The sequence below is a fragment of the Temnothorax nylanderi genome, unplaced genomic scaffold (assembly GCF_030848795.1).
Source record: "Temnothorax nylanderi isolate EJ_2023f unplaced genomic scaffold, tnyl_v1.0 TNYL_tig0633_pilon, whole genome shotgun sequence".
Classification (NCBI taxonomy): domain Eukaryota; kingdom Metazoa; phylum Arthropoda; class Insecta; order Hymenoptera; family Formicidae; genus Temnothorax; species Temnothorax nylanderi.
In genome coordinates, this window is record NW_027249695.1 from 22,570 (window position 1) to 35,646 (window position 13,077).

Here is a 13,077-nt window from a genome sequence, read left to right on the forward strand (position 1 = left end):
ATACGCGTCGCTGATCAAGACGGACGATTGCTCGATTTTCGCGGAGAAGAGATCACCGTCAGATTGCACGTACGACGGCGAGAGCGATAACGTGGCAGCCGTGTGCGTGAGTGTATGCGCGACATATGAGATGCTAGTGTTGAACGACTCGGAGCACGCGACAGATAACAACAGTAATATCTTTACGGCTGCGCCGATCGATGATATCATCAAGTCGACATTCGGCGGCGTTAAACAAGAGACGAGAAAGAAGCTCAACGCGTCGAACGTTAAGTTTTTACAATCTCTGGGATTTGCGGTGCGAAACATCTAAACGATGACTGAAATTCTCAACATCGGAGGCGAGCCGGTCTTTGACGATCGCATCGTCAAGATCGAGACTCACACGTTCAACCCGTACGCCAACACAACGTTTGACTATAGCGACGAGATACGAATATCCATACAACAGCAGGATCTTTATACGTTGCCGTGCAAAAGTTTTCTCTACGTCGAAGGAACATTGACGGTGACCAGAGCAACCGGCTAAAGTCGGTAACGTAATACTGGGGACTAATTGCGTCGCGTTCATGTTCGACGAGATTCGATACGAGCTCGACGATATAGAGATTGATCGCTGCAGAAACGTAGGAATAACCAGCACGCTCAAGAACTACTTTACGGTATCGTCCAACAGAAGCGTGATCCTGAGAAACGCTGGCTGGGAGCCACTGAATAACGCGAACGGATATTTCAATTTCTGCGTACCGCTCAACTTGTTACTGGGATTTTGCGAGGATTACAAACTCGTGGTGATCAACGCTCGTCACGAATTGATCTTGATACGATCGCGCAACGACAACAAATCCCTGGTGGGAAGTCTCGCGTTGGAGCCTACTATCAAAATACTCAAGATACAATGGCGAATGCCTCACGTGGTATTGAACGATATCAACAAGCTGTCGATGCTGCGCGCCTTGGAAAACGGACGATATCTAACAATAAGTATGGGTTTCCGTTCGTGGGATCTGTACGAGTATCCCCTGTTGCAGAACACGACCAAGCACTCGTGGGCCATTAAGACCGCGACTCAGCTTGAAAAACCGCGATACGTCGTCTTCGCTCTGCAGACGGGTCGGAAGAACGTCATGTCCGCCGACACAAGCCGATTCGACGACTGCAACTTGACCAACGTAAAACTCTATCTAAACTCGGAAGTTTATCCGTACGACCGACGACTTGAATTTGGACTTTGATAAACACAGATGGGCGATTCTTTACGATATGTACGCGCGTTTCTGCAAGGGCTACTACGGATACGAATATCTCGAGCCGAGTCTCACCGTTTCGACTTTTCTACGTAACGGCCCGTTTGTGATCATCGATTGCTCTCGCCAAAACGAATCCGTCAAAAACGCCACTGTGGATGTCAGAATAGAATTCGATTGCATGGAGAACGTACCGCCGAATACCTCCGCGTACTGTCTCATCATACACGACCGCGTGATTGAGTACAACCCGTTGACGAACGTGGTGCGCAGAATAGTCTGAGTGTTCGCGGCAACGTCGACGTGAATATTTTTTTCTCTCTCTTTCCATCACTCTCCGATACAATTATTTAGAGGGGCAAGGGAGGGAGGGGGAAGTATAAATCAGAGTGTCGCGAGACGGTTTGCAGAGTTGCGCGTCATTCCTCTCGATTGACGCATCGACGAGAGAGAGAGATAAAGAAATCTCGTCATGTCCGTACCAACGTTCGTGGACCTGCAAGAATTCCTCGTCGGGATGAAATTTGTCGTGAAGGAGGTGGCGGTGCTGAGAAAAGGCTGCGTTCTGTCGCATCACATCTTTACGTACCCCATGCCGTGGAATCTCCTCACAAAATCCGACAAATCGTGCGCTACCTGGTTGATTGCGAATCACCATGGATTACGATGGAAAGACGGAAACGTGCCGTACAGCATGGTGAAACGCCTGATTACATCGGCCGTGTTTGGTGTAGAAGAAGAAGACGAAGAAGAAGATGATGACGACGAGATGCCGACTCTCGTGTACGTCAAGGGATGTCAGAAACGAGAATGGCTGGTGGATCTGCTGGAGATTTATGCGAGAAAAAACCTAATCGTCGAGACTCTGGATGCGCATTACGAAGATATCGAATCTTTGAATAAACTAGATGACACCAATACTATGCTATGCGGAAAACATGTCAATAATTGCGCATTACAAAATGTAATAAAACTATTTAACTGGTGGTCGCGCGCGACACCAACGTCCATTTCCAATGAAATACATTGTTAACGTATAACGATGATCGCCAGAAATAAAAAATAAATTATATATGGGGCATTCCATGCCAACTCAACCCATGATTGTCCTCGACCATTTTTTATTTAGCCGAAAATTTTTTGTGTTTTCATACTAAATGAAAGGCGGGGCCCGGCCCGCCGCGGACCGGGCGCGTGATGACTCTCTTAAGGTAGCCAAATGCCTCGTCATCTAATTAGTGACGCGCATGAATGGATTAACGAGATTCCCACTGTCCCTATCTACTATCTAGCGAAACCACTGCCAAGGGAACGGGCTTGGAAAAATTAGCGGGGAAAGAAGACCCTGTTGAGCTTGACTCTAGTCTGGCACTGTAAGGAGACATGAGAGGTGTTGCCACAATTAAATCATATAGTTAATGAAAAAAACACGTATATTATCTGTGAAAATAGCAATCAGATTTATTTGAAAATAAAATAAATAAATAAAAATTAAAATGAAAAATAAACATAAAATAAACGATAAATATATCAAAAAATTATGCCATATTATATAACAACGTTTATACTATTTATTTATTTTTATTATTTTTCTGTCTTGTATTTTTTTAAATTATTTTATGTGATTTGACATCATTGAGAGAATATTTTTACATTCATATTTCTATTGATATCAAGTATAGCGCGATGAATTTTTTGTGTGTCCGGTATAGGTATTTAGCACTTGACTTGAAAAATGAAGAATTACTGAAGCACTGGGAACTTTATTTTTCAAATTTTTAGCCCGGGGACCTCTATTTGAATTTTGAAAAATGTTTTATGAGTAGAATGTATTACTTTAATACCAACACGAGGATTCTCTAACTCCTTAACGACAGTTTCGGTATCTTTGCGCAGGTATTATATATGGTAAAAAAGCTGTGGATATAATATACCTGTTTTTTTCATTAACTATATTATTTAATTGTTACATGCTATCCGTCAAAGTTCCCCAATTTATAATATTCCATTAAAAAAAAGTAATTCAATAATAAAAATAAGTAAAAATGCAATTAAAAAATAGAAAATATTCGAATTTCCTCTTTACCTATAGATCGAAATTTCAGGATTGCTGTCTATAAATTTATCAAATTTTTTGATAGCCATCGGTAGAATCTATCTTATTTAAAAAAAATTATTTTTGAAAAAAAATGAAAAAAAAGTCCCTTAAAAAATTGAAGTTATTGGAATCCCATTTTCTTATACGTCTTAAAAAATTCAAAATTAAGTCTAGAATTTGTGAGATTTTTTTGAAAAAAATCAAAACGGTCGCACTGAGAAAAACAAACATTTTTTACTTAAATCCTAAAAAAACAGTCATATTGCCCATTAAACATTTTTTCGATATTTTTTTCGAAAAGTACAGTGAAAAACGAAAAGAAAGACTACCTTATTTTTTACAATATCTTTTTTTTTCTTAAAGTTACAAGCATTTTAAATTTTCCAAATTTTAAATTACATTTTTCTTTAAATCCATAACTTAAGTATGAGTAGAGATAAAAATCTAAAAAAAATCATAGAAGCTTTTCATTTAGTATGAAAACACAAAAAATTTTCGGCCAAATCAAAAATGGTCGAGGACAATCATGGGTTGAGTTGGCATGGAATGCCAACCGCTCCGCCTAACCGAGTAAGTAAGGAAACGATGAAAGTAGTGGTATTTCACCGGCGATGTTGCCATCTCCCACTTATGCTACACCTCTCATGTCTCCTTACAGTGCCAGACTAGAGTCAAGCTCAACAGGGTCTTCTTTCCCCGCTAATTTTTCCAAGCCCGTTCCCTTGGCAGTGGTTTCGCTAGATAGTAGATATATATAACTTTTTATAATCTTTTATTTCTTACTCCCCCTCCCCTCCCCCATTATCACCGTTAGACTAGGCTTTACTTCCTTCTCTCCTAAAAAAAATCCACTACGCAGTTCTAGAAACACTAATTCCCCCTCCCCCTTTCCCCCACCACATCATTACTTTTGGAATTGTCGCGTATACTCGATTAATTTTATATGATCAGTCTTGTCGCGATCGCTTGTACTGACAGTCTACTTCTCAGAGCCGAGAAGAAAAAAATGTTCTCCTTTGAAGGAAGCGCAAGCAGCAGCAACAGCAACAATGGTGGAAAACGCGTGAATGCCGTGAATTATTACGTGCCGATTCACGACGTTGAAACTCAGTCGTGTGAGAACAGATGTAATAGGTAAGTTTTGTTTAAGAAAAAAAAAAACATATAGAGCCTCCCCCAGTTTTTATATCTTTGCAAATTGTAATACTTACGAAAAAAAACTAATTTCATTTCTTTTATACAGCATTTCGTTGGAGCGTCGCGCGGTTCGTATACTAGGCAGACGATACGCGTTGACAGCTACGGGATACAAATTCCTCGAAATTGGTATCAACGTGGGCCCACCGAGTTACGTGGAGATCGCCGTGGGAGATCATCGAGGAAAGGAACTGCTGTTATCTCTCGAAACGTGGAAGGGACTCTACGAGCAACGACAGAACATTCAGAATTTCCTTCGCAATGACTACAAAGATATCCACAGTTTTATAAACGTTGGACCGCTAACGGTGAGAGTTTGTACGTCAGTCAATAACGTCAAACTCATACGTCTCGAATCTGTAAACGTACACTTGATGATGACCGAATCGACGTTACACCGTATGTTCGGTCTCGATCGGTGCATCGATGCAAGATTCGATCGATTGATCAGAATACTTGCGGCAGTCGATGCAAAGTTTACACAGTTCTCCGATATCGCGTTCACTGTGACGGATCCCAAGGAAGTGTCTAATGTAATACACGCTAGCGATGCATTCAATACAAATCAGCTCATCGATTGTGAGCTCGCAGCTTTAGTTTTTAGTTTTTAGTACGTAAGAAATATTGTGTATAAGAAGAGTTGAATAAACGAATTTTCTTACGACTGAATGAACGGTGTAATTTCTTTGCGTGCATGTCCATCCCTACCTAAATTTTATTACAGGGTCGATCATCGTCCCGATGACGTTATTTCTTCCTTTGTCTCGCGTACTGCGTAGATTGTTTAGCGTACTGCGTCGTAAAAAAATAGTGCGAAATTGTTTAGTCTACGCGATAACATCCCCTTTTTCCTAGAAAAATGTTGTTTACGATGAACATGTTCCGACAGGTTCGATGCGTCATCGGGTCGATCATCGTCCCGATGACGTCATTTCTTCCTTTGTCTCGCGTACTGCGTAGATAGATTGTTTAGTCTACGCGATAACCACCCCCCTTTTCCTAGAAAAAATTTGTTTACGGCGCCCGCGAAACATGTCCCAACGGGTTCAATGCGTCATCGACTGACCTTCGCTGAATACTTTAATAACATAAAGAAAGCAGCTACAATTTCTTCGAGCGCATTTCCATTCGAGCCGTATATGCGACGTCCGCCAAAACTCCGGCTGCTTGAATTTACAATCAAATATCGCATACCGTAACATAGAAGCGAGGCGCCGATGTTCGGGCGGACGTCGACGCTCGTCTTTGTAATGCGAGACGTATTGCGACTATCAGTTTTATACACCGTCATTATATTTTTCTCTGGTGACTTCTCCGTTCTGCAACCGTCATTGAATTCAGTCTCGTCGAGTCCGCGCAAAGTGGTAGACTTGTTTTTTTTTACGAGTTTTTTGTGTACGAATGCGTGTTCGGGCGTGTTCTGTGATTTTGTGATGCCTCCGCGCGAACCTTTTGTACCTAAAGACATAAAAGACAGTGGGAGGGGCCCGATGCTCCCCAGTTTGAAGACGCTATAGAGGCGTTTGAAGGCTCCCGCGCCTCGGCTTCCGTTTGGTGGCACGCTATCCGCGCCCGGCCGCGCGCGGGAAGACCTGTTCCGCCTGACGGAGGGCCGATTTCTCCTCGTGGACGAGGCGCTGATTGCCTACGCGAACCGCGTAGCGAGTTTGTAGAGATAAAAACGTCTACTACTAAGGGGTATAAGTTTCTAGTGAGACGCTTACTAAACGTAGTACTCCACGCACGTGGAGTAGCAATGGAACAAGACTATTGTGCATCGATGAGGAGATATTCGATAATGTAGATGGCGGAATACCCGTACCCCTGTCACAAGCAACAGAGGATACCGCTACGTCAAAAACGAATAAGTATAAACGTCGTAACGTTTCTCAATATCAGGGAGACAGGAATGTTAAACAGAAGAGGAAACCGAATCATGTCAGGAATCTTTTTCTAACTGAAAATAGTAGAGAACGCGGAGGGGCGGATGAACCTGACCCGTTGCGATCGATTCCTTCGGGGAGTGGACAGTGAGGAAAACGTGGGCGTTATTTCATGGCCGTGATTCCCGAAGGTTATTTCGAAGAATGTCGCAAAACCTTGGAGAATTCCGCTGCTTACTACATCGGGCAAAAAGAAAGGGGACAAAGTGGATTCAATCATTACCAATTACTGTTTGGCCGCTAGTTGCCCACGCGCAACACGTAGCGAGGGCTCCTGTTCGCCGCCCTGCTAAGGTAGGATTTCCCACGCGACCGCCACGCGGACCTCCACGCGGACCCCGCGGACCCCACGGACCTCCACGCGGACCCCGCGGCGCGACGCGCACCCCCACGCGGACCCCGCGGCGCGACCGCGAACGCGAACGCGGACCCCCCGCGCCCTACTTGCGCAGGTGAGTCATCCCGGTGAGTCATACCGGACATGAGTCATACCGGTGAATCATACCGGTGAGTCATACCGGTGAGTCATACCGGACATGAGTCATACACGTGGTATGCCAAGGTCACCCCCCCCCCTCCCCCTTCCCCCTCGTAATCCAATACCCTTGTGTAACCCGATACCCTTGTGTAACCCGATACCCTTGTGTAACCCGATACCCCCCTCCCCCTCACCCCCCGCGAAATCCGATACCCTTGTGTAACCCGATACACGCATATTTATAATGTGTGCAGTGGCGCCGACTTGGGAAAAATATTGGGGGTGGGGGGGCAAGAAACAAGCATTTCAAATGACCTTTCGCAAATCGCAATATGATGCTTACAAGCATAATGAGCTTTTTCGCCGGCGAACATTATTTTCGTTTGCCCTTGTTCGAAAGTGAAAGGGCACCGCCCTCCCAACAATTTTATTGAGGGGGGGGGGGCAAAAAGTGCTCTGCTTCCCCAAAGTCGGCGCCACTGAATATGTGTGGCAACCGCGCACCGCGCACGATCACCGCCGTCATTTCGCAATTCCGCGAACCGCGAGATTGTGTTTACATCACGGTGCATGGATATTCGGTCAATTACTTAATTTAGTTTAATAAAATATTATATTTGACCTGTGTGAGACCACAAGACGGTGCATCAAGAATTTAGTAGGCAGGTGTTTTCAGAAAGTAAGTACTATAACTATACATAATATTTTTATCATTTGTTAGTTTTTTAATAAGGTTAGAGAGCGTACTTATTGAGAACGTACTTTTGTAACAATTTTCATTCTTGTCGTCATTCAATTCAGCATTTTCACATACGAGAGTTGCTCTTTACAATATAAGTCGATAAAAATAGTATACAAAATTATTGTTTCTCATTATTCGTATTTGTAATTGATGTACTGGAATATATTTTGTTTTATTGCAACATTTTGTAGAAGAAATGAACGAGCGTAAACCTTTTTTGCAATTGTCTAAGAGACAGCAACGTAGACGACTCGCTGCCGTAGCACATGTTGACAATGCTGCTTCTTTATCTGAGGTCGACGTAACAAATCATGACGTTAATGTTGAAAGTAGTGTCGAATTAGTCGCGGAAGAATCTGAGAATGAGAGTATTGGAGAAACATCTGCAAGTTCTTCACAAGAAGAAACGAATGAGATAGAAGATAACGATATCAATATGGATATGGATGAGGAAAATGTTATTGATATTGGTTAACAAAGAAAATTTGGCCGCAAAACTGTACGATTGGGCACTTTTATTTGAAATAAGCCATGTGGCTTTATCGGCTTTGCTGATAATATTAAGAATTTATTTACCCGTGGAACAATTACCGAAGGATGCACGCACTTTATTGTGTACTCCTCGAAAAACTGTAATACGGAAGGTTACACCGGGAAATTATTTTCATTACGGTTTATTAAAAGGCATTACGGATGAATTGAGAAGCCATTCGGATAATTCGGGAATTTTCGATAAAATTTGTATCGACATTGGAATTGATGGATTACCTATAGCAAAAAGTTCAAGAAGTCAGTTATGGCCTATTCTTGGAAAAATCAGCAATACAGTTATTAAATGGAATCCATTTGTCATAGGTTTTTTCTTTTCTTTTTTTATTTATTTTTTAATGCATTGGAGGATGGAGCGAAAAACACGAAAAAAATTAAAAATTAAAATTAAAATTACAGTAAAAAATATTTTTCAATTTTTCATGATCAATAGGAGAGAAAATTTTTACGATATTGCCTCAAAAGTATTCGTATTCTTTAGACTTTCGCACTTTCATTAACTTATACTTTTGATAAAAAAACACATTTGAAAAATTTTACTTGATTTTTTTATTAATTCTAAGAATTCAGAATTAATTATTTTTTTATTTATTCTGAGAATTATAAGAATTATTTATTCTAGAAGGTTTGTTAATATTTCATTCGTTAATATCAATTTTTATTAACAATTAACTTTATTTTTATGTTACGATATTCTGAAAAACTGTTTGAAAGCATATGTAGATCTTCTAACAAAAAGAATGCATAACATATTTCATAATAATTTTTTATATATGTTGTGACGTTGCAGTTTCGCTGGATCGCACAGTGGCCCAATTCCAGAAAAACGCGGACAAAAATGAAAAAAGTGAAGTTCGGAATTTTGACTTTAGTACCCCGTAATCCCGTATAGGGGGCACCACTGCACCTCGGTGCAGACCGACAGTCAGTTATGCCGTCTGCATAACGTATGAGAGCAGGTCAAACTGAGTCAGCTGGGCACTGGTCTCGCCCGCATGTTCTCGCGGTTTGTTTGTAACTTTTGTTCAAACGTGTTTTTTTGCAATCTAGTGTGATGGAAGGTGAAATTGAAGGTAAGTAATCATCATCCATACGTGGTTAATCGTTATTTAAATTTTTAAGGGGTGTAAATATTGAAGAGAAATATTGCGTTGTTTATTTTTTTGTTTATAAAAAATAGTTGAGAGTTTGATCGAGTTGGATGGTCCGCCTTATTTTTTAACAAAATTTAGGGTATGAAGATTAATTGTTGAAAAGATTTACTTACCCCGAAATACCCCTTCGTTTTTTACACCAATTTCAAAATTTGCGGTACGGTTTAGCTACGTTACATGCTTGGATCCACTATATGGAGTATCTCTTACATTTAGGTTATAAACTGGGTACGAAGAAATGGCAAGCACGATCGAAAGAAGACAAAGAAAATGTAAAAATGCGAAAAGAGGCTATACAAAAGGGTTTCAAATTGCGATTTGGACTCATTGTTGATGCTCCAAAAGTGGGAGGATTCGGTACCAGTAATGATGGCAATACTGCTAGGCGATTTTTTGCTTATTCGTCTGAGTCGGCCGAAATTTTGGGTTTGGACGCTAAATTGCTAAATCGTGCTCACATTATAATGCAAGTTCTGTCATGCGGATACGCTGTGAATGTAGATCTTTTCAAAAGTTATTGCATAGAAACTGCGAATATGTTAGTGCCAAGTTTTCCGTGGTATTGCATGCCAACGTCCATTCATGAAATGTTGATTCATGGTCCCCTTATTATTGAATGGGCACCATTGCCGATCGGGCAACTATCCGAGGAAGCCCAAGAATCGCGAAACAAAGATATCAAGAAATACAGAGAAAATTATTCGCGAAAGCATTCTAGGGAAAGTACCATGAGAAACGTGTTTCAGTGGTTGCTTGTGTCTTCCGATCCGGTAATCTCGAGGTTGCGCATAACACCTCCGAAAAGAAGCGAAGCACTGTCATTCGAGGCCATAGAGTTATTAAGTCCTTACGTGCACGGAACCGAGGAGTCTTCCACCTCGGATGTCAGTTCAAATACGACGGTCGACTGTAGCGATTAAATTCGTATGTATTGTAATGTTTGTAAATAAATTGAAAAAATAACAAATATACATTATATTTTTTATTTAAAAGTAAGTCATTTTGGATCCGCCATTTTGAATTTTGAAAAAAATAATATCAAATTCATAATTAGCGACCTTGAAAACCCTTATATACCATTTTTTGTTTTAATCAAACTAATTTTGGATTTATGTCCGCTTTTTTCTGGAATTGGGCCACTGTGCATCGTGGCAGCGTCCCCGCCGCCGCGGCCGTCACAAGGCGCGGGTTTCACGGCCGGGGACGGTCCAGGGAGGCGATAGCGAGATCTCCAGGGGCATAGTTAGATTGCGTATTATTTTCTGATCCCGTTGTATTTTCTTTTTGTATTGTAATCGGCACCTCGCCGAGACTGAAGAAGGACGTTCCCGTCGGAATGCGGAGGATTCGGAGCGTTGGGGTCAACCGGAGGGACGGAAATGAGGAATCGACCGACGGAAGCCTGTATCAGCGGAGCTCGCGGGCCACCAGACGCGAAGGGGCCCAGGAAAGCACACACGCGGAGCGTGATACGACAGCGGACGGAGCTTGGCGCAGCAAGGCCCCGGCGCCGGGAGAGAACAAGTTTCCCCGGCTAACTTTCACGGCAGCAATCAGACTCCGGGGGTGGCTGGCCAGCACCCCTGAGTCACATTGAAGCGTTGCGGAGGGATTGGCGTATCCGGACCGCCGTTTAAGGGTGCCGAGGGACCGCCGCAAAAGCGAGGGGCCAGAGAACGCCCCCGCAGGATCTGCGATCGACCGCCCTGCGCGAGGATCTGTCGCGAACTCGCGAGCCCGCCCCTGATTGGCCCGCGTTACCGCGCCGAGAGGCCGCGCACCCCCTAAGTGGGGCGCGCCATCGATTCCGCTATCGAGCGAGTTTTCGCGAGCACTTCCTGGTCGTCCGGCGTGACACGTCAACGTTTGATTACACGCTTTCGATCGCGCCCGGCTATCGAGCCGCATCGTGGTGACGAAGTCGAGGCCTGTGACGACGGCATTCCGCAGCGCTCGAGGGAGCTGACTTTTCGGTGAGGTTGCCGTACACTCTTCGCGTGTGTAAAGCCACGACCGCCCTCCGGGTCGCGTCCTCGCTCGACTGCCGAAACCGTAGTGTTACTCGCCGACAAGGCGTATATTTCGCGTTAGTGATCGGCATTGAGAGCGAGGGGCCCCAGGATAGTCTCGTTGGCTACGGGGATCGCGGATTAAAGTCGTAGGCTCCTGGAGATCGCGGGAGGAACGCCGGTAACTAATGTCGAGATCGCGAATCCGTCGTTTCTCGCGTCCTTCGTTCTCGCGACCGCGTGTGCCATTGCGCGCATTCTTATACGTCATACATTATGTTGTCGCGTGATGGATTTCGTGCGTGTTGATTCCGGCTTCTTCTCGCGCGTTATTCACTGTTCCACGTTACGTCGTAATGAGAGTATTAGACTCATTGTCTTCTTGTGTTAGATTTCGTATTCAGCGTCTTCGTTTATTCCTTGTAATCGCGTGTGATACTTCGCGTTATGTCGAACGTTCTGGCATATTATATCTGGCGTCGTTCTAAGTGTTCTCGCGTGTGTTACATCTTCGCGGTAATAATCGTCTTATAGTTCGCGTTAGGTTTAGGGTCTCGCGCCTTTCGCGAGTACATTATGTCGTGACGACAGAATTCTTTCGCGAATTCGGATATTGCGTCCTTGCGCGCCGAGCGTGGCGCAGCATTTCTTATGTTTCACACTACGTTATGCCTTCCATATTATTTACTCTCATGTTTAGTTTTAAGTTCTCTCGTGTAATTCGTGTTTACTTCATTCTCCGTAAGGTAATTCGAGTCAGTATCGTCGCATTCGACCATATTTTCCGTTTCTCGTGTGATTTACTCGTCACCCCGCCGAATCTTTGCGCTGCCCTATATTAACCCCGTCCACCGCCAGTAGTTAGTATAGGCCGATTCTAACTAGGGAGCTCCGAGGGGGGGTGGGGGAGGGGGGGTATCGGGTTACGCGGGGGGGGGGTGAGAGGGAGGGGGAGGGGGGGTATCGGGTTACACAAGGGTATCGGATTTCGCGGGGGTGAGGGGAAAGGGGGGTATCGGGTTACACAAGGGTATCGGATTACGAGGGGGGGGCAAGGGGGAGGGGGTATCGGGTTACGAGGGGATGAGGGGAAGGGGGGTGACCTTGGCATACCACCGGGATGACTCACCGGGATGACTCACCGGGATGACTCACCTGGATGACTCACCGGGATGACTCACCCGCGTTCGAGTTCGCGTTCGCGGTCGCGCCGCGGGTCCGCGCGGGGGGGGGGGTCCGCGCCGTGCCGCGTCGCGCCGCGGGTCCGCGGGGGGGGGTCCGCGCCGCGCCGCGGGTCCGCGCGGGGGGTCGGCGTTGCGCCGCGGGTCCGCGTGGGGTCCGCGTGGGGGTGCGCGGTTGCGCCGCGGGGATACGTTCGCAGGGGGTACGTTCGCAACAACGCCGTTAGGCGGCGCACAATGGGTAAAACTAACTCGATAGCGCACTGCGTAGGAGCGTGTCTTGTCGATGACGCGTCGAACCTGTCGGAACATGATCGTCGTAAACAACATTTTTCTGGGAAAAGGGGGGTGTTATCGCGTAGACTAAACAATCTATCTACGCAGTACGTAAAACAATCTACGCAGTACGTAAAAAACAAAAGAAGAAATGACGTCATCGGGACGATGATCAACCCGATAACGCGTCGAACCTGTCGAAA

General features: G+C 44.5%; 2 protein-coding genes across 2 annotated transcripts; both read left to right on the forward strand.

The window, feature by feature from the left end:
* The first annotated feature begins 316 nt into the window (after positions 1-316).
* Positions 317-1,530, forward strand: LOC139784470 (uncharacterized). Its single transcript, XM_071723655.1, has 4 exons — positions 317-411; positions 623-917; positions 1,032-1,172; positions 1,285-1,530. The coding sequence occupies exons 1-4, from the start codon at positions 317-319 to the stop codon at positions 1,528-1,530; spliced, it is 777 nt and encodes a 258-aa protein (XP_071579756.1).
* Positions 1,531-1,719: 189 nt separating this feature from the next.
* Positions 1,720-5,153, forward strand: LOC139784471 (uncharacterized). Its single transcript, XM_071723656.1, has 3 exons — positions 1,720-1,970; positions 4,297-4,479; positions 4,589-5,153. The coding sequence occupies exons 1-3, from the start codon at positions 1,720-1,722 to the stop codon at positions 5,151-5,153; spliced, it is 999 nt and encodes a 332-aa protein (XP_071579757.1).
* The last annotated feature ends 7,924 nt before the right edge of the window (positions 5,154-13,077 follow it).